The sequence below is a fragment of the Phasianus colchicus genome, chromosome 24 (genome assembly GCF_987193195.1).
Source record: "Phasianus colchicus chromosome 24, bPhaCol1.hap1.1, whole genome shotgun sequence".
NCBI classification, from domain to species: Eukaryota; Metazoa; Chordata; class Aves; order Galliformes; family Phasianidae; genus Phasianus; species Phasianus colchicus.
In genome coordinates this window covers 6,542,125-6,568,766 of record NC_143459.1, presented here as the reverse complement: position 1 = coordinate 6,568,766, position 26,642 = coordinate 6,542,125, and the positions used below count along the sequence as shown (strand labels likewise).

The 26,642-nt window shown below is 54.2% G+C and overlaps 6 protein-coding genes across 12 annotated transcripts; 4 read left to right on the top strand and 2 right to left on the bottom strand.

Annotated features, from left to right (window-relative positions):
• Positions 1-75: 75 nt before the first annotated feature.
• Positions 76-6,127, top strand: CNR2 (cannabinoid receptor 2). Of its 3 annotated transcripts, XM_090123948.1 has the most exons (3): positions 76-736; positions 1,947-2,525; positions 4,542-6,127. In XM_090123948.1, exons 2-3 carry the CDS (start codon positions 2,494-2,496, stop codon positions 5,656-5,658), a joined length of 1,149 nt encoding a protein of 382 aa, XP_089980074.1. In that variant the 5' UTR covers positions 76-736; positions 1,947-2,493; the 3' UTR covers positions 5,659-6,127. The 3 variants fall into 3 exon arrangements, with proteins under 3 accessions (XP_089980074.1, XP_089980076.1, XP_089980075.1); XM_090123950.1 differs by having other exon boundaries at positions 76-2,291; positions 4,547-6,127; XM_090123949.1 differs by having other exon boundaries at positions 76-2,291.
• Positions 6,128-6,629: 502 nt separating this feature from the next.
• On the top strand, positions 6,630-11,287 carry FUCA1 (alpha-L-fucosidase 1). 2 transcript variants are annotated; one of them, XM_031594701.2, is made up of 8 exons: positions 6,630-6,986; positions 7,367-7,501; positions 7,695-7,832; positions 8,493-8,598; positions 8,902-9,102; positions 9,313-9,503; positions 10,271-10,370; positions 11,051-11,287. In XM_031594701.2, exons 1-8 carry the CDS (start codon positions 6,643-6,645, stop codon positions 11,189-11,191), a joined length of 1,356 nt encoding a protein of 451 aa, XP_031450561.2. In that variant the 5' UTR covers positions 6,630-6,642; the 3' UTR covers positions 11,192-11,287. The 2 variants fall into 2 exon arrangements, with proteins under 2 accessions (XP_031450561.2, XP_031450564.2); XM_031594704.2 differs by lacking the exon at positions 7,367-7,501.
• A 131-nt stretch (positions 11,288-11,418) lies between these two features.
• On the top strand, positions 11,419-15,320 carry HMGCL (3-hydroxy-3-methylglutaryl-CoA lyase). 3 transcript variants are annotated; one of them, XM_031594715.2, is made up of 9 exons: positions 11,419-11,798; positions 12,020-12,094; positions 12,208-12,315; positions 12,663-12,758; positions 13,089-13,237; positions 13,841-13,904; positions 14,187-14,375; positions 14,497-14,622; positions 14,823-15,320. In XM_031594715.2, the coding sequence occupies exons 1-9, from the start codon at positions 11,748-11,750 to the stop codon at positions 14,922-14,924; spliced, it is 960 nt and encodes a 319-aa protein (XP_031450575.1). In that variant the 5' UTR covers positions 11,419-11,747; the 3' UTR covers positions 14,925-15,320. The 3 variants fall into 3 exon arrangements, with proteins under 3 accessions (XP_031450575.1, XP_031450574.1, XP_089980081.1); XM_031594714.2 differs by lacking the exon at positions 11,419-11,798 and adding an exon at positions 11,805-11,943; XM_090123955.1 differs by lacking the exons at positions 11,419-11,798; positions 13,841-13,904; positions 14,187-14,375; positions 14,497-14,622; positions 14,823-15,320 and adding an exon at positions 11,805-11,943 and having other exon boundaries at positions 13,089-13,583.
• A 124-nt stretch (positions 15,321-15,444) lies between these two features.
• GALE (UDP-galactose-4-epimerase) lies at positions 15,445-18,277 on the top strand. Its single transcript, XM_031594713.2, has 11 exons — positions 15,445-15,577; positions 15,680-15,802; positions 15,873-15,988; positions 16,080-16,193; positions 16,279-16,455; positions 16,556-16,669; positions 16,752-16,818; positions 16,896-16,981; positions 17,073-17,150; positions 17,274-17,388; positions 17,463-18,277. Exons 2-11 carry the CDS (start codon positions 15,682-15,684, stop codon positions 17,516-17,518), a joined length of 1,044 nt encoding a protein of 347 aa, XP_031450573.1. The 5' UTR covers positions 15,445-15,577; positions 15,680-15,681; the 3' UTR covers positions 17,519-18,277.
• An 85-nt stretch (positions 18,278-18,362) lies between these two features.
• Positions 18,363-24,800, bottom strand: LYPLA2 (lysophospholipase 2). Of its 2 annotated transcripts, none has more exons than XM_031594719.2 (10): positions 24,673-24,800; positions 22,948-23,051; positions 22,557-22,588; positions 21,952-22,017; positions 21,766-21,813; positions 21,534-21,604; positions 21,202-21,275; positions 20,942-21,043; positions 20,669-20,845; positions 18,363-20,562 (listed from the first exon to the last, which is right to left on the bottom strand). In XM_031594719.2, the coding sequence occupies exons 2-10, from the start codon at positions 23,023-23,025 to the stop codon at positions 20,512-20,514; spliced, it is 699 nt and encodes a 232-aa protein (XP_031450579.1). In that variant the 5' UTR covers positions 23,026-23,051; positions 24,673-24,800; the 3' UTR covers positions 18,363-20,511. The 2 variants fall into 2 exon arrangements, with proteins under 2 accessions (XP_031450579.1, XP_031450580.1); XM_031594720.2 differs by lacking the exon at positions 24,673-24,800 and adding an exon at positions 24,252-24,624.
• A 175-nt stretch (positions 24,801-24,975) lies between these two features.
• Positions 24,976-26,627, bottom strand: PITHD1 (PITH domain containing 1). Its single transcript, XM_031594716.2, has 6 exons — positions 26,408-26,627; positions 26,294-26,337; positions 26,107-26,184; positions 25,679-25,783; positions 25,422-25,530; positions 24,976-25,258 (listed from the first exon to the last, which is right to left on the bottom strand). The coding sequence occupies exons 1-6, from the start codon at positions 26,588-26,590 to the stop codon at positions 25,157-25,159; spliced, it is 621 nt and encodes a 206-aa protein (XP_031450576.1). The 5' UTR covers positions 26,591-26,627; the 3' UTR covers positions 24,976-25,156.
• Between the last annotated feature and the right edge of the window lie 15 nt (positions 26,628-26,642).

Genomic DNA, 26,642 nt, shown 5'->3' with positions numbered 1-26,642 from the left:
GCCGTGCTCTAGCCAATAGGAGCGCTATGCGCGCTCCTTACAGCCAATGAGAGACAAGTCCCGCCCACCGCCATGATGGGGCGGGGTCCGGTTCGAATCCCCGCAGCGCGGGAGCGGCGCTTCGTGCGTGCCCGGAAGCGGCGCCGCTCCGCGTTCGCATAGAGCCGGCTGGGGACGCTCCCTTTTCTCCTATCGTTCGACTTCCCAGCACCCGCTGTTATGTCTGAGGGCCTTGCGGCGGTTCTCTGTTAGAAGGCCTGCTGTAACCGAACACTTCAGCCTCAGAAGCGCCCCAGCTACCTCAGACACGGCCTGTGCTGCACGGCACCGTTCAGCTCTGGTCGCGATCGCTGCGTTCAGATCAGCAGAAGCATCACCTCACGGGGCCCAGCCCCGCGGCGCTGCCTGCGCTGAGCTTTCGGCAGTGGACGAAAGGAACTTGAAGCTGTGGGCACACGGAGCCCCGGATGCCGCTGCATCCTGGAGGCCCAACACAGACCTCGGTCCTCGCCAGGGATCTGCCTTACTCTTCTACCACACTTCTGCCACCGTGTCAACTGAATGAGGCTCTTCCTGCCATGAGGTCCTCGTCTGTACCACCCGTCCCTCAAACAGGGCACTGCAGGAGACAACATTTTGCATAAATGTTCCATTAATTCCTCAGAGCTTCATTAGCTCCAAACTGAGATACTCCCAGCTATTCACCATCTCACAACTCCTGTTGGAACATACAGCAGTAAGTCACAAGAGCTCATGAAAGCCCTCAGCCCATTTAAACCAACTGACTTCCTATCAGCAGGAAAAGCATTTCCACCCTTGCAGTGCACACAGTTCTCAGGAAGTTCCCTTTGATGCAGGCACTGCCTGTGGGGATGGAGGATGAGCCCAGCGTGCTCTGCTTCTGAGCCACAGTATGCAGAAAAAAATAATGCTGTGTTGGTTTTTTTCTTTTTTTTTTCCTCGGCATTTCTTCAGAAGCACCATCTCGTTGGTGCCTGGGTGTGCTGCTACCTTCAGTACTGCTAAATTAGATGGATGCACTGAACTCAGCCACCCCAGGTGATAGAAGCAGACCTTTAAGCACAGCAGAGCTTAGGGGGTGCTCCAGGAGTGATGCTGTGGTTGGTTCTATGTTTGTTCAGTGCCAGCTGACAAAACAAACAGGAGGAGGGAAAAAAAAAAGAAAAAAAAAAAGCAGAAGGTGACCTTTGTGGGAACATAGAATTGACCACTGATCTCAGCAGTTGGCATGGAGTGGGGAGTTTCCAAGCCAGGGCTGCTGGCAGCTGTGCTAGCTGCAGATAAGGGAACAAACTCAAGCTGGAGGCGAACACAAAGCCCTCAGGCTATAGAAGTCATCCTGCCAGGGCGTATCAAAGTGCAGGTCGGACCGTGCTTCTGCATGTGCTGCAGAGAAAGCGTTTCTTTCCTCCGCACCGTGACAGAAGAGCAGAGCTCCGGCCGGGCGGGGGCGGCCGAGCGCTGCGCACCGCAGCCGCCCGCAATGGGGCAAAATCCTTCGGTTTGGGAGCAAACTCTCACGTTCCCACTGTTGTGATGCCCGTGGGCTTCCAGGAGCAGCTCTGCTCCGTGTCACCGTCTCCCGTCCTGGCTCTGCAGCACAGATCCTGCTGCACAGGCAGCCCCAGGCAGTGGGAGCGCCGTCCTCATTCTCTGGGCTGTGGTCTGTCCTGTCTGCAGGCCCAACTGTGTCACTTAGGCTATTTCCTTTCCCTGCCATTTACAATGAAAATACAACCTTATTCTTCTGGCATCAGCAGAGCATGCTGGTGCACAGAGAATTGGCCTCAGTGGCACAGAGAGGAGGATTCGTGCCGTGAATGGGGCCCAAAGGCTCACATAGCAGTTCCCAGTGTGTGACAGCTGAACACAAATTATCTGCCTTCTGACTCTTTTCCTTCCCTTCCTCTTCCATTCCGTCATAGAAATCAGGAGAAGATCCTGGAGGTCTCTTGCCTCGAAACTGCGTGAGCATAGCAGAACCAATGGGGATTGGGCACACATGAGCGTGGCTATACAAGATGGCATTCATGGCCAGCAGAACACAGACACAGAGGGGAAGTGGGGAAGGAAAAACCACACACTCACTAAAAGAATGCGAAAGAGAGCAAGAAAGGATGTGTACTGACGGGTTTGCAGCACAGGAGAATAACACGTAATTATGCATGGAGCCCAGATGAGAGCAGAAGAGCTGTGAAAGAAGGGGGAAGCAGTTGCAGCTGCAGGAGCTGCCCTGGACTGCAGCTGGGAAGGCCCGGCCACAGGAAGAGGTGAGAAGCGAGCCCCAGCCCCAGAGACATCCCATAGCGCACTGTCTCTTTCTCAGGGTGAAGCATCATTCGTTTACAGCGAGCCAAAGTGCTGATGTGGGGGAGAAGTCTGGTAATATCCAGCATTAACTGCACTGTGTAACGAAGGGTGGATTTTTTGTTTCTTTTCCTTTTTTTTTTTTTTTTTTTTTTTTTTTTTTGGATGAATGCTTTCTTAACAAGAGCAAAAAGAAGGTAAGTGTTTCAGTAGCAGACTGAAGACTGATTCTTTACAGCTGGTTTTAAGAAATATTTACATTAAATATACTGGAGAGACTTCCAAATGCTTTGCAGACATGAGTGGTGCTGAGCTCTGAGGCCAAGCATTCTGCTGGTTGGTGTTGTGTTTGGCTCCATGTGGGATTTCAGTAGAGCACTGCTCTGCCATGTCGTGTGCTTCATGCTGGCACAGTATTGCAGCTTTGCAGCAATGCAATAGTGTGCTTTGGACGCTGTTACTGCAGTCACACGTGGGCAGATAGTGACTGAGAACAAATAAAGCAAATAATCCTCAATGTGGCACTTGTGCCATAGAGTTTTTAACGTCAGGAAAATAACTGCTGGGCATTGCTTAATGTGGCCAGGGGGATTAGCCAAAGGGAACGACTACTTCCAAAATAGTCCCAAAACTGTGCAAAGAGGTAGACCCAGGGCTGAACAAGGCCCTATGCCTTCCCTTGCAGACACCAAAGTTGGAAGAAAGACAAGGGGGAGTTCAGTCCAAAGTGCAGAGAGCTATCCTTGTCACTCAGCCTGAGACACAGCAAATATGGGAAGAGGAGGTCTGGGCTGCCTGGTTGATGTCTACAAGCCCAGCAAAGTGGCTGCATTTTGAACCTAAGGGCTTCTCTTAATTCTATCGGGTTAATGGAGGAAACTGTCCCAGAAAAGTCAGTATGGGAGTTATTTTGCCACTGTAACCAAAGTTTCCCCTGACGCAACATTACACAGGGGACAGCACTTTGCTTACCTACAGGCACTTGCTTTTTGTTCAAGTGGTTTCCAGTCTCCTCAGTATAGAGTCATAGAACCTAGAATCATTAAGGTTGGAAAAGGCCTCCAAGATCATCAAGTACAACCATCCACCTATCATTTCCCCACTAGACTGTGTCCCGTAGTACAATATCTAAACATTTCTTGAACACTGCATTGTAGTGTTCTTACACTACATAAATGCAGGTATGGAGAATTTAAGAAAGGGAAAGCTGTTTGCAATTAATAGATGTCAAGGTAGAATTTGCTTAAGTGATGTCTTGGTTTGGATGGCAAGGTTTTGCTGAGGGAGTTTTGGGTACCCAAGGAGGGAGTGTAACCTGGTGAGTCCCGAGATGTGTCAAAACCCACCTGGCTGCACAGTGCATCCCTCTGCAGAGACAAGGGCTGTCAGATTTAATAAGGACATTGAGTAATTACTGCCGCATCTGTAATGTTCTGTGAAGAGCTGCAAGAAACATGAGATGCTGAGGTTGGAGTGCAATAGCTGTGGTCCTGTATGGTTGCCCCATGCCAGAACCTGACGTAAGAGGAGAGCAGGTTGCTGCAATGCTAAGCTATATTTCATCCCAAAGTCCAGGACTACTCCAGTCCAATATGCCAAGAAAAGCAAATCAGGATCAAAATGCGGGTGTAACAAGCAACTGAATACCCTGCAGCTACCAATGTTTGTACCCCAATGGGCAGATGGGAGCAAAGTGTGGGGTCAGGGTCTTCTCAGTGGGTTCTGCACAACGTCACAGGCTGGTGGGTGTTTGCAACTGCTGCGAAGCACAGGAACCGCAGCAGCAGTCAGAGGACAGGGTACTCAGTGGGGAAGGAAGTAATGGAGACAAGTACAAATGTCTCTTGCTGCTAAAATGTGGTGGATGTGGTTTTCTAGAGTGTTGGTCACTGCTATCTGTTGTGGCCTCCAAAGACATCTGCTGTCCTTGATGAATGAGAACAAGCTCTTCAGTGTCGTAAAGATGAAGGGATTTGAATGCATTAAACTGCAGAAGTATAGAGAAAAAACAGTACTTGGCTGCCACAGCATGCACTGAGCAGCTCTGCACTCCTAGCAGGCATTTCCCAATCACACTGCATTTCCCTGAGAGTAGGTTGCAACAGGATCATCTCCTTTTGTGTAAAAGAAGGGATACCACTAAAGGAAACAAATTTACTAATTGTAGTGTTCCTGTTGAGCTATCCCTCACCTTCCCCTCAATTTTTTTTCAGAGCAGTTGGAGTACAGGAAGCCAAAACTCTCCCTGCAAGCTCCTGGCTCCAGTTAAGTATAATGGATAATTGTGAGATGTATGAAAATGCCTCCAAATGCATTGTGAGCTCCAAGAGCATGAAATGCTTCATGGTGCTCAGCACACAAGCACAGAAGATCAGCATTGCCACACTTTGTGGCCTCTTTGGAACACTGTGCATTTTTGAGAACTGTCTGGTGCTTTATCTGATCTTCTCCTCCCCTGGTACAAGGAGAAAGCCTTCGTACATCTTCATCAGCAGCCTGGCCTTGGCAGACCTCTTGGCCAGCATCATCTTTGTAGGAAGTTTTGTTAACTTCCATGTCTTTAATGAAACTGATTCTTCTAAAGAATTGTTCTTGCTGAAGCTGGGAGGGGTGAACACATCTTTCACGGCCTCCCTGAGCAGCTTGCTGCTAACGGCTCTGGACCGCTACATCTCCATCATCCGCCCCTCCAAATACAAGCTGCTTGTGACGAGAAAGAGAGCATGGACAGCGCTAGGAGTGCTCTGGCTGATATGTGTGGCCAATGCCTTCCTGCCTCTGATGGGCTGGAACTGCTGTACACTCAACTCAGCCTGTTCTGAGCTGTTCCCTTTTGTGGACAACAATTATCTGTCCACTTGGATCTGTCTTGTCATGATCTTGCTGGGGTGTATAGTCTGTGCTTACACACATGTGCTGTGGAGGGCTCACCAGCATGTGACATACATGGAGAAACACCAGGTGCATGTGGGAAAGCAGAGCGCCAGGATGAGGATGGACATCATGCTGGCCAAGACCTTCATCATGGTGCTGACCGTCCTTGTGCTGTGCTGGTTGCCGGCCCTAATTCTCATGATTTACAGCATCTTTGTAAGTCTGAACAATCACCTGCGCAAGGTGTTTGCCTTCTGCAGCACGCTCTGCCTGCTTAATTCCATGGTGAACCCCATTATTTATGCCCTGCGGAGCAAGGAGGTGTATTCCTCCCTGAGGATGTACCTTTCCAGATGCAGGAAGCAGCTGAGGACCTCAAGTGACAGCCCGGAAGCAGAGTGTGCTCACAGGTCCTCCATGATAGAGACTGTCTGTGAGGACATACATGTCATGTAGGGATGCAGTGCCAGGAAGTCTGAGCTCAGTTGGAGTGTAGATCATTTCTCTTTTGGATTGCTTTTATTTTCTGTCCTTGTAGAAGTCCTGGGAGGTGACAGATCGGGTCGTGGAGTCAGCTCCTACTGATGTTTTCTTAGACACCAGGACACAGATATCCCAGACCTGTACAGACTGCCATTCCCAGGGCTGCCAAGACCCAGTGCCATGTCATGGCGTGTAACACACAAAGCAGAGGGTGATGCCATACCCCAGAACAGCAAATCCTGTCTGCCTGCCAGTAGCTACCTGACACTTTTCCTTGCGCTCAGTTATGTCTGCCTCAACATTTCACAGAGTGTTGTCCCAGCCCTTTGCTTGGCACAGGCAATGTTACACAAGCGCTGTAAGCAAAGCTCTAGCAGCGCATCACTGTGTAGTAACATTACACCTATTTATGCCTGCCTTGCAGACTTACAGAAATTTAATCTAAACTCAACCACACATTGTTGGATATTATACAATTAAACATTAAAGAAATGTTTCAGCCTTTTCTTCCACTGACCTCTGAGGCAACAGATTCTTTTGCAAATCACACAGAAGCGGCAGCTTTGGCTGTAAAACCTTCAGGGCCCTTCACCAGTGCCCTGAGGGCCACGGGGCTGCCTCAGGGCCAGGCCTGCCTGGGCTGTCTGGGCACGGGCGCGAGGCCTTTGGACTCTGCCCTGGCTCAACTGGAACACGCAGGGGACGCGAGCCAGGAGTGAGGGGTCTCAGCGATCTCAGGGAAGCAAGAGCACCAACCCTTCAGCCTTCCCTTCCTCCTCACGGAGCGCAGGCAGCAGTCAGGGACGTGCCGCGGGGCAGAGGCGGCTGGAGATGGAGGGCAGCCCCCGGCCTCGCTGCTGGGCGGGCCGCAGCCTCGAACTGACGGGCTGTGGGTTGTGATGGCGGCAGCCTCTGCCTCGGCAGCCGTGGCGGCGGCCGTGTGACGTCAGGCGCAGCATGGCGGCGGGCGGGCTGCTGTGGCTGGCGGCCGCGCTGGGGCCGGGGCTCGCCGCGCCGCGCTACGGCCCGAACTGGGCCAGCCTGGACGCACGGCCGCTGCCCGCCTGGTTCGACCAGGCGAAGGTGGGGGTGTTCGTGCACTGGGGCGTGTTCTCCGTCCCAGCCTGGGGCTCCGAGTGGTTCTGGTGGCACTGGCAGGGGGAGCACCGCGCCGACTACGAGCACTTCGTGCAGCAGCGCTTCCCGCCCGCCACCTCCTACGCGGACTTCGCGCCCCATTTCACCGCCCACGACTTCCAGCCCCGTGAGTGGGCCCGGCTCTTCCAGCGGGCCGGTGCCAGGTCAGTGCGCAGCACCAGCCGGTGGCTGCAGTACCTGAGGGGATGGGGCCACGTCTGGGGGTCCGTGAGGGACGAGACCATTTCTGGGGATCCCCAAGGGACTTGGGTCCCTGACAGGTCGTGCCTGAAATGCAAGGGGACGGCTGCTCTTACTGCTTCGCAAGTCTCAGTTGGTCATCTTTTCCAGAATTAAAACCCATTTAAAAACTTTACTATTCGTGTCATCTCTTTTAAATTTTAAGGATAATGGAAAGGGCTTCTAACGAGGACCCCTCACAGCGTGGTTTCTCAGTTTCTTGCTTTTGTAGTTTTGGATTTGTCAGCAAGGACTGGGGATAACTCAGTTCCTTTGTCACCCTGATCCAGAACTTTTCCCTCAGGTACGTGGTGCTGACCACAAAGCACCATGAAGGCTTCACCAACTGGGGGTCTCCTGTGTCCTGGAACTGGAATTCTTTGGACATGGGGCCCCACCGCGACCTTGTGGGAGAGCTGGGACAGGCGCTCAGAGAGAAGTATGGCTACACTTTGCTGCTTTGTCATCTTCATGCACTGAATTCTCCTGGCTGTTCTTGGCAAGCAGTGGAAAATGATGAGTTTGATATGAAAACAGTGCTTGCAAAGTCACAAAACCGTTAAATAATAATGCACTGATTCTCAATCCCTGCTGCTGGCCTAACTCTTTCCTTTGTGTTTTCTATCCTTCAGCAACATACGCTACGGACTATATCATTCTCTGTTAGAGTGGTTTAACCCTCTCTATCTGTCTGACAAAGAAAGCGGCTTCAAGACCCAGAACTTTGTTTTAAAGAAGACAATGCCAGAACTCTATGATCTTGTCTTAAAGTAAGAGCTGCAACCAGTCAGGATGTAACAGCAGTTCTTGGCTTTCATACTATCGAGAAAGATGCTAAAAGTAGATGCAGAGACCAGCGATGATAAATGCTAATTTTTGCCAAAGGAAATCTGTATATTTAGCAGTAATGATTTGAGGTAATTAAAAAAGAGATTCACGTTTGCCTTGTCAGTAACCTAACTTGTACAGTAAGGTAGGGGCAAATCTTGCGTGCAAGAGAAATGCCCTTTAATATGCCTTTTCTGAGAGCAGAAAAAGCAGCAAGCTGTTTAGTAAAGTAGAAGAGCAATTTCACTGTGAATCTGCATCCCTCCTTTGATTTCCCAGTTGACCAAACTACCAGGCTTGGACACATGCTGCTCACAATAGCCATTGTAGCAGGTAAAGGATGTACCTCATAACTGCCTCTAAGATGCAGTCTTTTGTATTTGGAAGAACTGCATCCTGTGCTTTGAGCCGTGATAATCACTCTGCTGCTACAAGAAAGTCACTTGCAGCTTTTTCTGAAGTGGGAAGTGATAGCATGAACCCCCTGGTAATGTCAGGTGATGGGAAGTGAAAGTGGCCTCCAGGGACAAGAAACTCTGAAGTGCTTCTTTTGAGGTAGGAGCAGATAAGCCATTCTGAAATAATGTTAATCTCTCTGTTAGGTATAAACCAGATTTGATTTGGTCAGATGGAGACTGGGAAGCTCCAGACTCATACTGGAATTCTACCTCCTTCCTTGCCTGGCTGTATAACGACAGTCCTGTCAAGGTAAAACCTTCAGCTGTCCCTCATGGCCTGCAGCATTGTATAGGTGTGGAAGGTCTGGCAGCAGTGAGATGAATGCGATCAAATGAGTAACCTTCTTGGCAGGTGCCAAACTTGTTTATTTCTTTCACCAGAATTAAAAAGTCCACATTGTGCTTTTAAAAGAAGCCTCTGGGATTCAAATCCCAGGGGATAAGTACTTGTCCTGCTAACTTGGATGCCTCAGGTAATTCAGGACAGATGGATGCAAGCTGAAAAAGTCCCAGACAAAACGTTTTCCTTTCTGAGCTATGTTTCTTCTTCCAGGATACTGTTGTTGTGAACGATCGTTGGTGTAATAATTGCTCCTGCCATCACGGAGGCTTCTACAACTGTGCTGACAAATACAAGCCAGGGACCCTGCTTGCTCACAAGTGGGAGATGTGCTCCTCCATTGACAAGCTCTCCTGGGGTTATCGAAGCAACATGCACATTGATGAGTTAATGGATGTAGCCAGTATCATAGAGGTAAGAAATCAGAATTCAAATGAACAGGTGTGGGACTTAACCAAGAATTAAAGATTTCTTTCATTCTGCTGCTTGGAGAAAGAGCTGGCATGGGTTTCATACAGGCAAGTGGAGTTAAAGGAGCATTTAATGAGGACAAAGCACTCCTCAAGTTTCTTTGTTGTCAGAAGTGAAAAAAATGCAATTGTTACCCTAATTTGTCTGCCACAGGAACTAGTGCAAACAGTGAGCTTTGGAGGCAACTACCTTCTCAATGTGGGACCTACAAAAGAGGGAGTGATTGTTCCCATCTTCCAAGAAAGGCTTCTGGCCCTCGGGAGGTGGCTGGGCACTAACGGGGAGGCAATTTATGAGTCAAAGCCATGGAGAGTACAGATGGAGAACAGCACAGACACCATCTGGTAAGGATTCCATTGCTCAGCTGGGCTGGGACTTGCAAAGCTGATGCTGCTTCTTAAATTTGGAATTTTCTGAAGGGTTGCCATTAGGCACAGGTGGCTTTTAGGGAATATCCTACAGCTGAACTGCTCACTTACTGCCACATGTAATCTAAGGAGTATCGTGTGGAAAGAAGGGAATAAAATTCAGATCTTCAGCCATCTTATGTGATTTAAAAACCAGTCGTTCTTTGAAAAAAAATCCATACCATTGCTGTCAGGACTGTTTAAGTAGTGGTGATGGCTAGTTTCTTTCAATGCATATAATCTGAAAATGCTGTGATATTTGCTTTTAGGATGTTAGATAACAGTCCTGCTCACTGTTACCCAACTGTTGTACTTTCTGAGAAAAGCACAGTGAGTGAATCAAGAGCCAGAAATGCTACAGAACAGAGCTGTTAGTTTTGAGTGTGCCCAAATGTGTTCAGTCTAGAAATGCAGAGCATTGACAAGATCATCACATGGCAGCTCATCTGATGCATTGACCACAGTCTGAGGCAAGGACTGATGACATTTGCTTTTAGGCAGCGTGTGTGGACTTTGTTTCTTTGTTTGGGTTTTATCAGCCAGCACTTTCTGATGGGTCCAAAGTGAGAGAGTTTGGAATGAGGGGAAAGTAGGTGACCCCTGTGGAGTGACAGTGGGCAAGCCAGTGTTCTCATGCTGCCAGGTTGGGCCATAGTTGGTCTCTCTTGTGGGCTCTTCACCTTAGTGAACTCTTCCTGCCTTAGGTACACTTCCAAAGGAGCAGTTGTCTATGCCATCTTTCTGACCTGGCCTCAGAACAGTGTGTTGCAGCTGTCCTCGCCCACTCCATCCCCAGCCACACAAGTAAGGAACTTGAAGGAAAAAGACCTAATGCACTTTTGGAACCCACCTTGGGCACGTGTGGGCTGAGGAGGCCCAGCTTGAGTGCTACTGGAGAGAACATGAAGTTGTTATCCTTTACTGATTGGTATGGGATGCTTTCACCCACACCCTTGCAGCATCCTCTATTATTCTTCAGGTTTGATCTCACTATTTAACATGGAACAACAGACAGAGTGAGTTCATCTCCCATAGAATAGGTAGGAACATTTCTCCCTGCAACTGTTTTGATCCTATTGACACAGGGAGGTAAAGTAAATAACAAGCCTCACACACAGAAGGGATCACTAGTATTACATCTCTCCAATTCAGGTGAGGTACACTGACTTGCTAATTGTAAATGTAATTGTGACGCAAATGCTACTGTGCCCTTTGCTCTAAACAAACACAGGTAAAGCCTTCTCAATTGCTTTTTTTTTTTGGGGGGGGGGGAGTGAGCGTGAGGGGGTAAGCCACCCAAAACCCAGCACACTCTAATCAAATATTTGGCCCAAAAGTACCCCTTGTGGGTGGAAAAGTACAGGGCTGCCTCAAATCTGTGGGAAGTGCTACAGGTGTAGGGACTGAAACATAGTTTGGGTGTCCTGCAGTGTTCACAGTGTCCATCTGAGCTGCAACTGAGTGTCCCTGTGCCCTTTCTGCAGGTGACGATGTTGGGTTTTGCAGGAACTCTGAAGTGGCAGCAGCGTCCTGGTGAAGGGCTGCTCGTGACTTTGCCCTATGCACCTCCGTCTTCTGAGCGCTCACAGACGGGTTGGGCTGTTCGGCTGGAGGGGGTGAAGTGACAGCCACGGGGTAAAAGCAGCCACCCCCCGCCTGTCTTTTCAATTGAGTCTCAGATGAATTGTTCACTCACTGTTAAATAAATTCTTTTCAAGACAGGTTTCCTCTTCTTACCATTCTTTAAGGCATCACCAGGCCTTGCTACCAGCTCAGCAGAGTTCTGACAGGAAAAAGGGGTCTTGGTCTAAATCTGAGCCTCTGCCCCACTGCTGGGGCTGGGGGAGAGGCTGCGTGGGGGTCGGGTGGCGAGGCCGGGCACAGCTGGCACGGAGCAGCCCATCGCATCCCGGCACGGTGTCAGCCCCTGCGGTGCTCCGCGTCCCGGTGGAGGCGGACGCACTCGGAGATCTGCGGCGGCGTTTCCCCATTCGCGGGCTGCGGTACGGCCCGCGCTGACGGCCCTGGCACGGGGGCCCCCCGGTGACGCAGCGCGGGGCGGCCTAGGGCAAACACGGACTGTTTGCTCAGCGGCGCCGGGCACGGCGTGCGGCTATAAGAGCGGCCCTCGGCGCATCCCGAACGCATCCAGAGCGCCACCCGAAGCGCCCTCAGCGCACAATGCCGCGCTTCGTAGCAGAACCGCTGTCACGTGACACCACCCGGCGTCAGGTACCGCACACTCTGGCGCTGCTCTCACGTGACTGCAAAGCTCCGCCCACTTCTAATCACGTGGCAGCCGTCACGTGAGGGGGTTCGAGCAGCCATGGCGGCGGCGCGAAAGTTGTTGCCGTGCTGGGCCGTGTCGATGCGGGCGGTGAGCGGCGCCGGGTCGTGGGTGGTTCGTTCCGGGTCTGTCCGGTCCTTCATGCTGTCCTTCTCTCCGCCCTCAGGTCAGCACCGCGGCCTTTCCGCAGAGAGTGAAGGTGGTGGAGGTGGGGCCGCGCGACGGGCTGCAGAACGAGAAGGTACCGCCGGGGTGGGTGCGAAGGGCTCTCTGTGCAACGCGCGGGCACCGCCGTGTTTGCTTAGTTCGCGCAGCGGTGCAGGTCTCAGCTCCGCTCTACTCCCCTTTCCTCAGACCGTGGTGCCGACGCCGGTGAAGATCCGCCTGATCGACATGTTGTCGGAGACGGGGCTGCCGGTCATCGAGGCCACCAGTTTCGTGTCCCCGCGATGGGTGCCGCAGGTCAGCGTTGATGTGGGGTGGCAGCAGTGCGCTGTCGGGAGCACCCGGTTGGTGTCAGACCTGGTGACGGGGCAGAGGCCCCTCTTGCAGTGCCTCGTGCAGGCACCTGCAGTGCCCAAAGGCTTCCGTCCGTGCCTGAGGAGCACACTCAGCTCAGGGACATAGCTCAGGTGCACACAGCTTGGTGGGCTGGAGACCTGCAGTGCACCTTACGCACCACTTCTTCCACTTTCCTGAGTATTGTCACTCCCTTCGTAGAAAGTGAATAATAATAATAATTTTAAAAAGTGTTAAAAATTGTGAAGGGAGTTGTCACCCTCAGAAATCTTTCCCTGTCTCCTTTGCAGATGGCTGACCATGCTGAAGTCATGCAGGGAATCAATAAGTTGCCTGGTGTGAGTTACCCAGTGCTGACCCCCAACTTGAAAGGATTCCAGGCAGCGGTAAGGGGTCACAGAGCCTCAGGGCTGCCCAGGAAGGAATACTTAAGCTGTGGTTAAGGGTGGGAAACGCATCTGCAGCTCTGACAGGCAGCAGCTTCACATCATAGTTCCTCTACAAAGGGATCATTCTTCTGGGGAAGCCTGTTGCTTATGATAGAGAATAACTCAATATATTATATTAAAAATCATTTTTTTAAATTCAAATTTTAATTGGGTCGTCCAGGGAAAAACTGGGGAAAAAATAAAATGAGAGAACTGCAGTCTTAATCATGCTTGTCATTTCCCTTGCAAGAGAAGTCATCTAACGTGGTTAATGCTTTCTATTGGCAGGTGGCAGCAGGGGCCAAAGAAGTGTCCATCTTTGGAGCAGCATCTGAGCTCTTCACAAAGAAGAACATTAATTGCTCCATAGAGGAGAGTCTGGAGAGATTCAGTGAAGTAATGAATGCTGCAAGAGCAGCCAGCATCCCTGTCCGTGGGTAAGGAGAGCTTGCTGTGAGCCCAGCACCAAGCAGCCCAGGGGCAATGTAACTGCTGCAGGTTACCTCTTTGCAGTCTGACCCACGCAGCACTGGAGAGCGAAATTGCTTTTAAACTTTGCTTTTTGGGGAGGAGTGCCTCTGTCTGGATGAATGCAAGCAAGTGCGAGCTTTGTGCCTTGGGAGTGTTAATTTGGAAATGACAGCATTCCGATACAGTTTCAGGTGTTGGCTTGGTGTACTCTGGACAGCTTTTGACAATTTACACTCTTCCCCTCATTTGTTCATTCTATCTTCAGCTTTACCAAATAATCTAAAATAATACTGGCTTCCTGGCATACTGCACACTGAAATGCTTAGATATAAAACTCTCCTGGTCTGGCGTACTTGTTTTATCTGATTTTTTTTATTTTTATGAGAGAAGTAATTGTAGAGTAACTGATTAGGTTAGTTTTGTCCACTGGAATGTGTGCTGACTTTTAAAATAGAAAATGAAATCTTCTGTTGTGTAGTGAATATAAAATAATGCACAAGCTCTGAACAACTTGGCTTGTATAATCTCGCTGCCGTTCCCTTGTTAAAGGTTTGCTTTTTTAACTATAGATATGTTTCATGCGTCCTTGGATGTCCCTATGAAGGGAAGATTTCTGCAGCTAAAGTTGCAGAGGTGAGTTCATAAACATAACCAGAATTTCCGGCATGTTCTTGGCTCCTTCTGGACTCTGATGGCTGGAGAATGTGTTGAACCATTAAAACAAAGATTGGGGGAAGAGATGGAGGGAGGTTGCAGCTGTCTAGGCTGCCTAGCTGATATGGATGAGGACACCAGGCAGGTGAATGTTTCCAGAGAGGAGTCTCCTGGCATGTTATGGCTCCTCTGTACTGCTATATCCAGCTCTGGGGAGGGCCATGACAAAGCTGTCTTCTCAGTGTCTTGGCTTTTGGGCAGGTCTCAAAGAAGATGTACTCGATGGGATGCTATGAGATCTCCCTTGGTGATACCATTGGCATCGGGACCCCAGGGAGCATGAAGGAGATGCTGGCAGCGGTCATGAAAGAAGTGCCAGTGGGGGCTCTTGCTGTTCACTGCCATGATACCTATGGGCAAGCCCTTGCCAACATCTTGGTGGCACTTCAGGTAGGATTCTTGCTTTGCAGCAGAGCACACTTGCTTGAGCTTCTTCTACTTTTGTTTGTGAACTGTATATTTTGGGAGCCTTTTATTTAAGGAGAATTTACTGAAAATGGTGTTTTTGCAGATGGGTGTGAGTGTGGTTGATGCTTCTGTTGCTGGCCTTGGAGGCTGCCCCTATGCCCAGGGAGCATCGGGAAATGTTGCTACAGAGGACCTGGTGTACATGCTTAATGGCCTGGGCATCCACACGGTAAGTGTGAGTAGCTTGAGTGCTGGCTTCAGGCTGCAGTGGAGCTTCAGGACCTGGCACAGAGAGCCCTAGAGTAGGGCAGGGTACTGTGGGCCTTGTGTAGCTCCTGCAACTTCCTGGCCCTACTGCTCTGTGCTGTGCCATGCTCCTGGGGCAGTGTTGTGGCAGTGATGCTGACCTTGTTCCCTGTGTCCTGGAAGGGTGTGGACCTTCAGAAGCTGATGGACACCGGCACCTTTATTTGCAATGCTCTGAACAGAAGAACCAATTCCAAAGTGTCCCAGGCCGCATGCAGACTGTGATGTACCCGAGGGGGGTTTGGCTGTGGGTCAAGGACAGTGTAGCTGTTTGCCAGCCCTGCTCCCTCCACGGTGCTGCCTTTGGGGCTCCTCCCAGGCCTGGAGCAGGAGATAAAGTGCATAATCTGATGGAATTTCTGAAGAAATGAAAAATGGGAATGTTTTCCTGAGATCTCGGAGGAGGGGGGAGAGAAGAGGCAGCTGCTGTGCGGCTGCAGGTGATGGGCTCAGCACCAGTGCTGCCATTGTGATTTGGGTACCAGGAGGAGCGATTGGCCTTCTCCGTGGTGCTCAGCACTATGAAAACCTTCAGTATCTGTTGTAAGATACTTCTAAGTACTCGGAGTAATAGACACATTGTTTGATTTAAACTAATAAAGATGTCGTTTAATGACTCGAGATCGCTGCCGTGCTCCTCCTGTTCCGCGTGTGGCCTCCCGCCGCCAGGGGGCGGTGTGCACCCCGCCGCTCCCGGCCCCGACTTGCTGCTCAGCCCGCCAATGGCCGTAGCCGTTCAGGCGGAAGCCCCCTCCCTCAGCGCCCCGCTTCCGGCCAGGCTGACACGTCCGCAGGTGGTTCGGCACGCGTGGCGGCGGGCGCGGCAGGCCCCGCCCGGCCCGGCCCGGCCTTAAAGGCAGGGCGGATTTGGGCGGAGGGTGAGCGGCGGGATCGCGGCCTAAGAGCGGCTCCGTGTCCCGCGGGTCGCTGTGGTGATCTATCCGGAGCGGGCCGGGCTCAGCTTCCCCCTTCCCCTGCAGCCATGGCGGAGCGCATCCTGGTGACCGGCGGCGCGGGGTATATCGGCAGTCACTGCGTGCTGCAGTTGGCCGAGGCGGGCTACGAGCCCGTGGTCATCGACAACCTCCGCAACGCCGCCAGAGGTACGCGCGATCCTGCCGGCTTCGATCCCTCCGATGCGGAGCCTTCGGACCCACCGCCCCTTCCCCCCAGGGCCCGGCGCGCTCCCCGAGAGCCTGCAGCGCGTGCAGCGCATCGCGCGGACGCCCATCGCCTTTCAGGAGCTCGACATCACGGACGGGGCCGCGCTGCAGCAGCTCTTCAGCACGGTGCGGCCGCTGCCTCCTCCCCCCCCGGGCGTTGAATACCCCTGGGCGAGGACCGAGCTGCTGCAGCCCTAACGCGTCTTTTCTCTCTCAGCACCGCTTCTCGGCCGTGATGCACTTCGCGGGGCTGAAGGCGGTGGGTGAGTCTGTGCGACAGCCATTGGAGTACTACGGTGTGAACCTCACCGGCACCATTCGGCTGCTGGAGGTGAGTGGGAACGGGAGTGGGGCTGCAGGTGGGGCATGATGTGGTGCCATGCGGTGGGCTCTGCAGTGCTGCGCTCCACTCCTAGGCCATGGAAGCACACGGCGTGAGGAACATCGTGTTCAGCAGCTCGGCCACTGTCTATGGTGACCCACAATACCTGCCCCTGGATGAGAAGCACCCGGTCGGGGGCTGCACCAACCCCTATGGCAAATCTAAGTACTTCATCGAGGAGATGATCCAGGACCTCTGCAAAGCAGAGAAGGTAAGGGGCTGCTGAGGGTGCGGGGCTGGGAGCAGTGGTATTATGCCACAGTGTGTGCTGGGGTTGGGGTCAGGGCTGCCACGTCTCTGTCTCTCCCCAGGGCTGGAATGCCATTCTCCTGCGCTATTTTAATCCCATTGGTGCCCATGAGTCTGGAATGATCGGAGAAGATCCTCAGGGCATACCCAACAACCTCATGCCCTACGTGGCACAGGTACTGCCCAGCAGGAGCTGCAGGTTTGCAGTGCTGTGTGTGGCAGAAGCTGAGCAGATTATGTGTCTGTTCCTCTGCACAGGTGGCAGTGGGGCGCCAGGAATTCCTGAGTGTGTTTGGAAATGACTATGAGACAGCAGATGGAACGGGTGCGTTATTGTGGATGGGTGGTGTGAAGCTGTCCCGTGGCTCAGTAGGACTTTGTGCTCATCCCCTGTCTTCACAGGTGTTAGGGATTATATCCATGTTGTGGATTTGGCCAAGGGACACATTGCTGCTTTGAAGAAGCTCAAAGAGAACTGTGGCTGCAAGGTATGAGAGTGGGGCTTGGATGAACAAAGGGTGTCTGGCCCTCCTGCCTTTTGCAGCAGGAGCTGATGTGCGTCCCTTGTCCTCCTCCCAGATCTACAACCTGGGCACCGGCACAGGCTACTCTGTCCTGCAGATGGTCCAGGCCATGGAGAAAGCCTCAGGGAGGGTGGTAGGTGCTGAGTCAGTGACTCCTGCAGTGCACTTTGCCCGCTTGAGTAGCCTCTGTGCCAGTGTTAGTGCCCTCTGCAGAGCCCTGGCAGTTCCCTGCCTCATAGTGCTGCTCTCCCTGCAGATCAAGTACAAGATCACGGGCCGGCGGGAGGGAGATGTGGCTGCCTGCTATGCTAACCCAGAGCTTGCTGAGCGGGAGCTGGGCTGGAAAGCTGCATTTGGCCTGGACAAGATGTGTAAGAACATCCCCCCCCGCCCTGCACCATGCCCACCTCCCAACCCTTCCCTCACTGTCTCTCTCCTTGTGCAGGTGAGGACCTGTGGCGCTGGCAGCTGCAGAATCCCACAGGATATAGTAAGAACTGAGCCCTGGTCTGAGGGCTCATTCTACGGTCCTGGGTTCAGGGCCTGCCCCTCTACCTGCCTCCATGCTTCCTCATCCTCACCCCACCATCTCACAGAACTGAGCCAAGGCCCAGCCTCACTACCCAGAGCACTAAATCCCCTCACAGAAAAGTCTGGGACCTGGCACAGGAGGGTGCTTGGTGGGGGTGCATACTGCAGGAGAAGCAGTATCCAGTTCTCCAGCAAGCGATCTTGGGTGCCCAAACTGTGGAGGAAATTGCCCATTCTTTACAGCCCCAGCCCTGGGCCCAAAAAGGGGGCCTGGACAAGGACCTCCCACCTCTTGTGTCGTCCTAGGCCTTCCTCTCTTCTCCCACAGGACCACAGTCTGAGGCCCCCCAAGGACCAGCCCCTGCTGGCTGCCAGGGGCTCCCCTCCCTCCCCCTCCTCTCAGATGGCTTTGGGGCCCAAGGCTTGCCTGCTGTGTGCTGCTGTGGGGCTGGAGGAGCCCCTGCCTGCAGCCGTAAGGGATCTCATAGCTGGTTCTGCTTCCACAGTACCTGTGCAGCTTCTTCTGTAATTGTGTTCCTAAAGGTTCCTCAGGAGCAGGCTCTGCTTGGCTGTCACACACTGATTCTATTTATTACTGGCAGCAATACTGGCTCCCTTAGGAAATGATGACTCAGCTAGCTCAGTTTGCTGTCATGTAGATTAACTTATGTTACTAAATTATGAATAGAGCTTTTGATTTGTTTCTAAATAAATTTTCTTACTTTCTAAGTAGCTGCTCTGTTCTGTGCCTGCTGCACCTAGACAGAGCTGCTGGGGCGCAGCCAGTGGAGTCTGAATGACAAACACTGCCAGCTCAGCTGGGAGAGGTTTATGATTTATTTACCTTGTATCTGACTCTGTGGACCACACACACAAAGAGACCCCAGACAAGGAAGACAAAATAGAGGGAAAAAGAAGAAGGAAAAAAAACCAACAACCTAACAACAAAAAGGTGTTTTGAGAAATGGAGAGAAACCATTCTCCCTCCCTGGATCCTCAGCATGGCCCCAGCTTAGCACGTGCTGCTCCCTGGGAGCAGGGAATGTGCTACAGAGAGCCGTGCCTGAGGATAGCCACGGGTCCCCAGCCCCTGCTGGCCCCACTATGCACCCAGTTCCAGTTCACAGCTGATATTGGGCTGCCTACCCCCAAGCCTCACATTCCTCCTCTTGCTGAGAGCAGGGGGGACAGGCTGCAGCAGTTTTGAACACACCAAGCAGAAGAAACAGCAGGACATAACCCCAAGCAAGGGGAAGAGCTGGACTCCCCTCATGCCAGCAGTGTGTTTGCTGGTTTAAGACTTTCTAAAGGAAAAAAAACAGAAAGCCCAACACAAACCAAAAAACCAAGGATGGGTCTGACAGACCCAACTCTCCAGTAAGCGGGTTATTGCTTTGCACATCTCCAGGACTGCAACGAGGTTTCCTCTGCCCCACACAGCCCCTGGGCACAGCTGCAGACACCAAGCAGGGCTGTGCAGGGCAAGAACAGACCAGACCCACAGAGGCAGTACACAGGGGAAGGAGCCGCACCCCGTGGCCCAGATAAGTTTGTTTGTGTTTTTTTTTTTTGTTTTGTTTTGTTTTTTTTAAAGAAGACAATGACAGCTCCAGCCCAGCGGGCCCAGCAGTGCTGCGGGCTCAGCCCAGGGAGGTGAGAAGGGCAGCACTGCTCAACAGCCTCTGCCCGTAGCCTTGCAGGAGGGGGGAGGATAATGGGATCCCACCTATGGCAGGTGGAGGAGGTGACTGGGGGGCAGGGAGCAGCTCTGGGCTGTGTCCCTCCAGGCCAGGGAGAGGCACAACCTCAGCTGCAGCCAGCTGGGTGAGGGGCATGGTGCTAGTCCTGGCCAGCCTGTGATTGTACACTGAAAGGCCAATGTGGCCTCCACCCTTCACCCAGACAACATAGAGATCCCATGCTGCCCCATAGAACCAGCACAGCAGCCCCCAGGCATCAGATGCTGGTGAGATAATGACTGGGAGCCAACCTGTTGCCTCCAGCCATGTCAGCCAGGGCCAGGATGCCTCATCCCACTCTCCACCTCCCTGAGCCAGCCCAGGTCCAAAGGGAAGGAGAAGTAGCAGCAAGAGACATTAAGGACCCATCCAGCACAGAGTAGGCTTTGTGACAGAGGTGCTAAGCAGCCAGCTGTAAACAGCAGCACCTGGATGCAGAGCTGGGCTGATGGAGGGCAAGACCCCTCTGGGCCCCCATCCAAGGCTGAAGAGGAGATTGTAAAAGCAAAGACAGGAGGAGGATGAAGGAGGTGATTATCTATAGGACAGAGCTGCTGCTAGCCCATGGGAGTGGGAGTGTGCGTGTGCGACAGGGCAGGGGCCACAGCCCCATGCAGTGGTGTGGAAGCTGCACAGCTGCCGCTCTGCCAGCCCCAGGGGTTGGGGCAGTCTTTGACAGTACCAGCTCAGAGCAGAGCCTCTCCCTGGGCCTTGAGACATCTGCAGGAGAGTCCCGGGTTCCTGAGCTCTGATTGAAAACCCGTGAGTCACCTGAGTAGAGGCCGAGAGCAGTCATGAGGCCCTGTCCTGTGCCCACCCCACTCCTCCCGCTGCCAGGCATGTCCCACCCCTAACACTGTTACGGAAGAAACAAATAACAAAAACAACTGGCTTGCCCCATGCCAGCCCCACACACTGCAGTGCTTGAATGGGAAACTGAGGGAATGGTGGTCCCCGCAGAAACTGCTCAGAGTGAGAGAAGAGAAAAGGCATCTCAAGGCTCGCCTTAGAGAGCTCCGACCTCAGCTCTGAGAGCAGCAGGGGGGCAGAGCACCCCCGGCAGAGAGGAGGCAGCGCAAGGAGATGGGAAGAGGCGAGGGCCAGACTGTGGTGGGAGGCAAGGGTGGGTGCCATGGCTTCCATTTGCAGCAGACGGGTCACAGGGCAAAGATTGGCAGCTGCAACCTCGGCATCCTTCCCTGCGACAGTCTCGACTGGCTCTCCTTAGATCCGGGGAAGCAGCTTCTCGATGAACTCCTTCACGGCCATCATCTCCTGCAAGAGAGCAGAGCCCATCGCACCAGGGCTGCTCAAGGGCCATGCCCACAAACTCATCCCAAAGGCTGCAACAGACAGCCCCTTTCCCTCCCAAGGCACTGACCTGAGGACAGGAATTGTGCATCACACCAGGGTAGGTTTTGAACTGGACCTTGGCAGGGGTGACAATTGATTTCAGCTTCTCAGCAGTGAGGGCGCCAAAGCGGACAGGGATCATAGGATCCATCTCCCCATGACACTGCAGGATGGCAATGTCCTTGTTCACACCGTTACTTGCTGCCTGCAACAGGGAAGAAGCATTTAAGGGTGCCCAGAGAGGGGATCCCCCACAGGCAGGTGCTCTACAGACACGCAGGGTAGCAGCAGGACAGGGTACCTGTGGGAAGGCCTTGTGGAGCGGGAGCCAGCAGCTGAGCGCCACGATGCCAGCCAGCTGGTGCTGGCAGGTGAGAGCCGTGTACAGTGACAAGGCACCGCCCTGCAGTGAGGAGGAAGGTGTTAGTGCCATGTGCCCCACAAAGCCCCAGCTCTCGGCCCCTTCCCTGCCAGCAAAGCTCCTCCTCATCTTTAGGAAGGAAACAGGGGGCCCAAGCCCTCTGTCTGCCCTGCCCCACAGTCCCATGCAGCTCAGCTCACCTGTGAGAAGCCTCCCAGGATAATACGATTGGGTGGGATTCCATTTTTCATCTCATGCTCGATAATTGCTTTAACTGGAAAACAACAGAGAAATGGGTCAGTAAAAGCGGGGGAGTTGACCAGCACTGCCTGAGGCCTGAGGTGTGCACAGCACATAGGGAGAGGCAGCCACTAGAGGTCCCACAGACTGAATGAGCTTGGCTGCAGCCTGGGAGAAGTGGTCTGGAACCACAGGGCAGGAGAAAGGAAGGAGAAGCAGAAACAAGACACCCGCCCCAGAGAGGGAGAGGCATCCAGGAGCTCAGCACTTCCCCCTCTCCAAAGCCTCTTACTGCTCTCTGCAGCTTTCTTGATTCCAGCTTCATCCTCAGGTGCATCTGGAGTCAAGCCCATCAGGTCAAACCTGGGAGAAAAAGCAGAGTCAGCCCCAAGCCTCAGCCAGCACCTGGTGTGCAGGGAGAAGGGAGTTGGGTGCTCTTCCCCAATCCTTCTCACTCCCCAAAATACCCCTCAAGGACTCCACCCACTCTGAAAGACCTCACCTCTGCCACCCAAAGCACTCACCAGGAAGGCATGACCATCTTCATGTTGAGGGTTACTGGGATCCGGGGTCTGCAGAGAAAATAATTTGGATGTTTCAGAGAAACAAGTGACAGAAGGGGCCCACGGCTGCAGGACATCTTTACCAAAGGACTGTGGCAGGCTGGGGCACCCTCCCAGCCCTCTCAGGACCCTTTACCAATCACTTACGCATGAGGGCAAATATACTTCACGTAGGGGAGGCGGATGGAGGAGAGAGCTTCAGCCCAGCTGTGTCTGGGGAGAGAATAGAGGAGTCTGAGCACTTGGGGATGTTGATGAAGATGAGAGACTTCCCCTCAAGGATGCTCAGCTTTGATGCTCTTACTCCCTGGCCTGAACCCTCATGGATCTCCAGCAAGGAAAGGCAGCACACAGAACTCATTAGCTGGAGGCAGGAGAGCTGCCATCAGCAAGCAAGGGGACAGAACCTCCTGTGCAGGGAGCAGTCTTTTGCTGCTGCTGTATTTCACACTGTCTGCTACAGCAGCCTTGCATACTCAGATACTATCAGCCCTCCCAAGGATGGGATGGTGCTTGTCTGTTTGTCTTAAAGAAGAAAAATCAAACCCGTAGGAGATAGGGGACATCATAAATATTCAAGCTGGAACACAGACAGCCACTGGCCAGAGATTCCCCATTCGGGTAGCACAAGCTCAGCTGCTGTGGCTGAGATCAAAGACCCAGACACATCCCCAAGATGCTCTGTGCAAAGCAGCAAATGGCCAGGCCCACATCTAGCCACGTGACACAGAGACAGCTCCAGCAGTACTCACCCTGTGTCTCCAAGGCCATGTAAAAAAATGACCTGTTAAATAAAGCAGAAAAACAAATGAATTAGCTGATGTGATGACTGTGTACCAGGAAAGAGACAGGGGCATGTAGGCAAAAGGCCATTTAGTCAATAAGCAGCAGAGAACCAAACAGGCAGAAATTAACTGATGCTAATGACATTCCTTTGCAGCTCTGAGCATTATGGATGGGTGGAACAGGCACGCCAGCACCATAATTGCTGTGCCACAGGGCCCTGGGTGTCCCCTTCCTCAGCACAAGCCACCAAAAATCCCAGGAAACCCACCCTCACTGCTCCCCATCTAAGAGCAGAGCAGCCCCAGAGCCAAGAGGGCCAGAGGACCGAGGGGATCCCCACCAATGCAGCCCCCTTACCGCGGCAGTCTCCCGCTCTGCCCCTGAGACAGTCACTGCATCAGCGAGGAGGGGGACAGACATGTTGTTACCACACATACACCGAGAGACTCAGACACTGGCACCTGTGGGGCAGAAGGACAAAGGTGAGGCAGGAAAATAACTCTAAGCCAGCAAATGCTGCCCACATCGTAGTTCTGGAGGCACACGAGCCAGGCAAGTAGGGTCACATGTCTGTGGGACACAGAGAACATTAAAATTAGCTCAGTGACACCTCATAACCAAAGCTATTCCAGTGACAGCAGCAACATGGGCAGAGAGCAGCCTCAGCATTCTGACTCTTGGTGAATGTGAGGAGGAGCCTGACCCAAATCTGCAGCAGTGGGGAAGCAGGAAGCGCCAGAGCAGGCACGCAGCAATTTTTATGGGCGTTGATGGCTCTGTAAGAGCTTCAGCTCCTTATGGAACCATCCAGGGATGAGCCAGGCTGTTAGTCCCCAGACCTGGAGGCAGCAGAGCCCTCTTGTGCTGCCTGCACAATTCATGCAAGGTGCTGTGCTTCACGCAATGGGCACAACTCCCACCTCTGGCAGCAGCCCATGCTGAGCACTAATTAGATGAGAGTGCGTTGGAAGCATCATCTCCTGGCTCCCATCGGGAACACAGTCAGACTGCAGTGTACCCTGTCTGGGCTACGACTTGCATGGTTTGTCTCACTGAGCACTCTTCAGCTGATCCCTAGCTCCAGCAGAAACACTGGAAGCTGGCAAATGCACGCCTACACACTGCCATGTGTACTCCAGGGTCAAAACAACAAGCAGACAAATAGCACCTGCCAAAATCCCTAGCAGCCACAGCCACAAGTAACAGCAGCTCTCCTGTGGCCTTGCGCACCTTCCCGGGCACAACACAGCCAACAAGAGGCAACAGGAGCTGCAATTCCATCAGATGGATAGGCTGAAAAGTGCTGCCCAGAGCAAACAGCACGGTTGGGTTGGAAGGGGCCTTAAGGATCATCCCCTCCGCCCCGGGCGGTGGGCTGGCTGTCCCACATCAGCTCAGCCTGCCGAGGGCCCACACAGCCCATCCCGGAGCTCAGCCTCTGCCGCCCCCACGGGGGCCTGGGACAAAGAAAGCAGTCCAAGCGCTGCCCACAGCGCCGCACCCCGTAGCGCCCACCTCCATCCCCCACGAGAGGACACCTGCGCGTTCCACCCGCTGCCACGCGAACACCGCGACCCGCGGGGCCGAAACGTGAGAAGACCCCCCACCCCGGACCGCCAGAATAGGACGAGGCCGCGACAGCCCCCCGCCCCCCGCCAGACCTGCCGCAGAGCAGCGCGGGGTCACTTCGCTCCGACGGAAGTGGCAGCGGCGCCGCGAGGCGCTTAATGACCATCGCTTAATGATGGGCCGCGGCCCCGCCGCTCACGCAGGCGCAAAGCGAGGTCAGCAGCGGGGGGACAGGACGGGCCTGCGGGACCGCTTCCCCGGCTCCCACACGGCCGCGGCTCCCCGTGCAGATCGGGCGTCAGCGGACTGGCAAACGGCCGTTCCGGCGGAGCGCCTCGAGCCCGGGCACGGAGCGACGCCCCACGCGTCCCGCGGCCCGCTCAAAGCCCGCCCCACCTCAGGGCGCGACCGCCCGGAACCTCCTCCCCCCGTGCCCCGGTGTCCTTGGTACGATCTGCCTTCCCCCTCCCGACCCGGTGGTCCGGTCCCGTCCCGTCCCCTCTCCTCCCGCACCTCCGGTCGGGCCGCCTGCGTGCTGCTCCCGGCCCCGCCGCGCTCCACCGGAACTTCCGCCCGCGGGGTGGCGGCCGAGGCAGCGCGACGGAAGTGACACCATCCCTGGGTCGGCCATCTTGGCTGCGCCCCGCCCAAGCCGGAAGTGGTCTCGGCCGGCACGTGGGGCAGCGCCGGAAAAGCCGGCCGAGCGCCGCCGCCGCCTCTCGTCGCTGCTGCGGCTCGTGGCTCCTGCACACACGTGGGGAAGGCAGCCGCGCCCCGCCGCCCCCTCGAGCCCCGGTGAGGCCACGGCGGCTGCTCTGAACTCGGAAGCTTTATTAGCAATGAGAAGGGCACAGCTCGGCAGCAGAGCGGGAGGGCCCGGCCGTTCAGAACCGGCGCTCTACCCCTACACACTTGGGCACGGTCGCAGCCCCCGGGGCCTCGGTCACCGTCTCTGTCCGTGTCCGTTTCCAGCCCCAAGCACAGAGCAGTGCCACAATCAAGAGATGCAGTGGCTTTGCGGGGTGACCTGCTGCAGCCGGTGGTCGGCCGGGTTGGGCGATGCTTCATAGTTGCAGATGGTGACCTTGTGGCGGTGCGCCTGAATGGGGACACGTCAGTGGCACTTGAATTCCTTCCTGCTCCCCACCTCACAGATCTATCTCAACCCTTCCCACCCCTTCCTGAGAGCCAGAGTCCAGTTTAAGCCCTGATTAAAGCTCTGCATGCACCAGTAATGCAGTCCTGCTTGTCTTGGCTCTCACCTCCGTCCATTCTCCTTTCAGACCAATGTAAAATATCTTCGTTGTCTCAGCTCCAAAGTTCTTTGGGAAGTACATGGAAAGGTCATGGACATTGGAGAAGCGAGCAATTCTGGAAGAAAACAGACCGACAGCAGAGCCTGCACACATCAGGCATGGAGCAAACGGCTGAGGCTGCAGATGCAGCTTTTCCCCTCCCTGCAGTGCACATCTGTCACCACCAGCAGCCATGGGCAGAACTGCACGGGCCGGGTCCCTACTTGGTGGGGTACTCAAGCTCGCCCACAGGGTCGGGGTTGAGGCTGAACGTCTGCTCTGGCTCCCGGGCAGCATCATCAAAGGACATCTGGGGAATGTTCTTGAACCTAGGAACAGAGAGAGGAAACCCAGAAAGTTATTAAAGTGCAGCGTCACTAATGGGCTCCCTCCCCACATATTAACGCTTTCTGGATTCCCCTCAGCAATAAGACTGTGCTTTGCTTTCTGTAGCAGAAATTACCGACGCCACCACAAAGCACCACCACAATCTCAAGCACCAGGAGCAGGCTGGGTTCAGTGCACGAGCAGCCACGTTCACTCCCATACCAGCTCCAGCTTCTTTCTCCTCGTGGCTCCGGGCTTCTGCCCAGTACCCAGCACCTCACTGACCTGTAGCTAAAGAACAGCGCAGCCCAGCAGTGTTACTCACAGTCGCAGCTCAGAGGGGTGCGAGTCATCGTCCTCCCCCATCACGACGACGGCCTTCAGCTTCACGCTGCCCGTGAACCTGCCGGGAGGGAGCACAGCAGAGCGGTGACAGCGGAGCACAGCAGAGCGGTGACAGCGGAGCACCGCGGCCTCGCACCGCCTCTCGCCCGCCCGGGCCGCACACTCACGGGACGTTGAAGAGCAGTTCCGCGTCCTCGTCGCTCTCCACGAACTGCGGGCGGAAGAGCGGCTCAGGACGGGCCCGGCCTCACCGGCAGCGCCCACAGGCCCCGGTACCGCACCTGCTCGCGGTCGCCGCGCTCCTCCCAGGCACGGAAGACGCGGGCGCCGCTGCCCTCGCGCCGCTCGTTGAGGCACTGCAGCCGCCCGCGGTCGATGCGCAGATGCAGGCCCCAGGCCGCGCCCCGCTCCCCGCCGTCCGTGCCGCAGCACCGGCAGCGCCCGGGCCCGTGTCCCTCCGCCATGCCCGCAGAGCCACGCCCACCCCGAGCCACGCCCACCAAGCAAACACGGCGG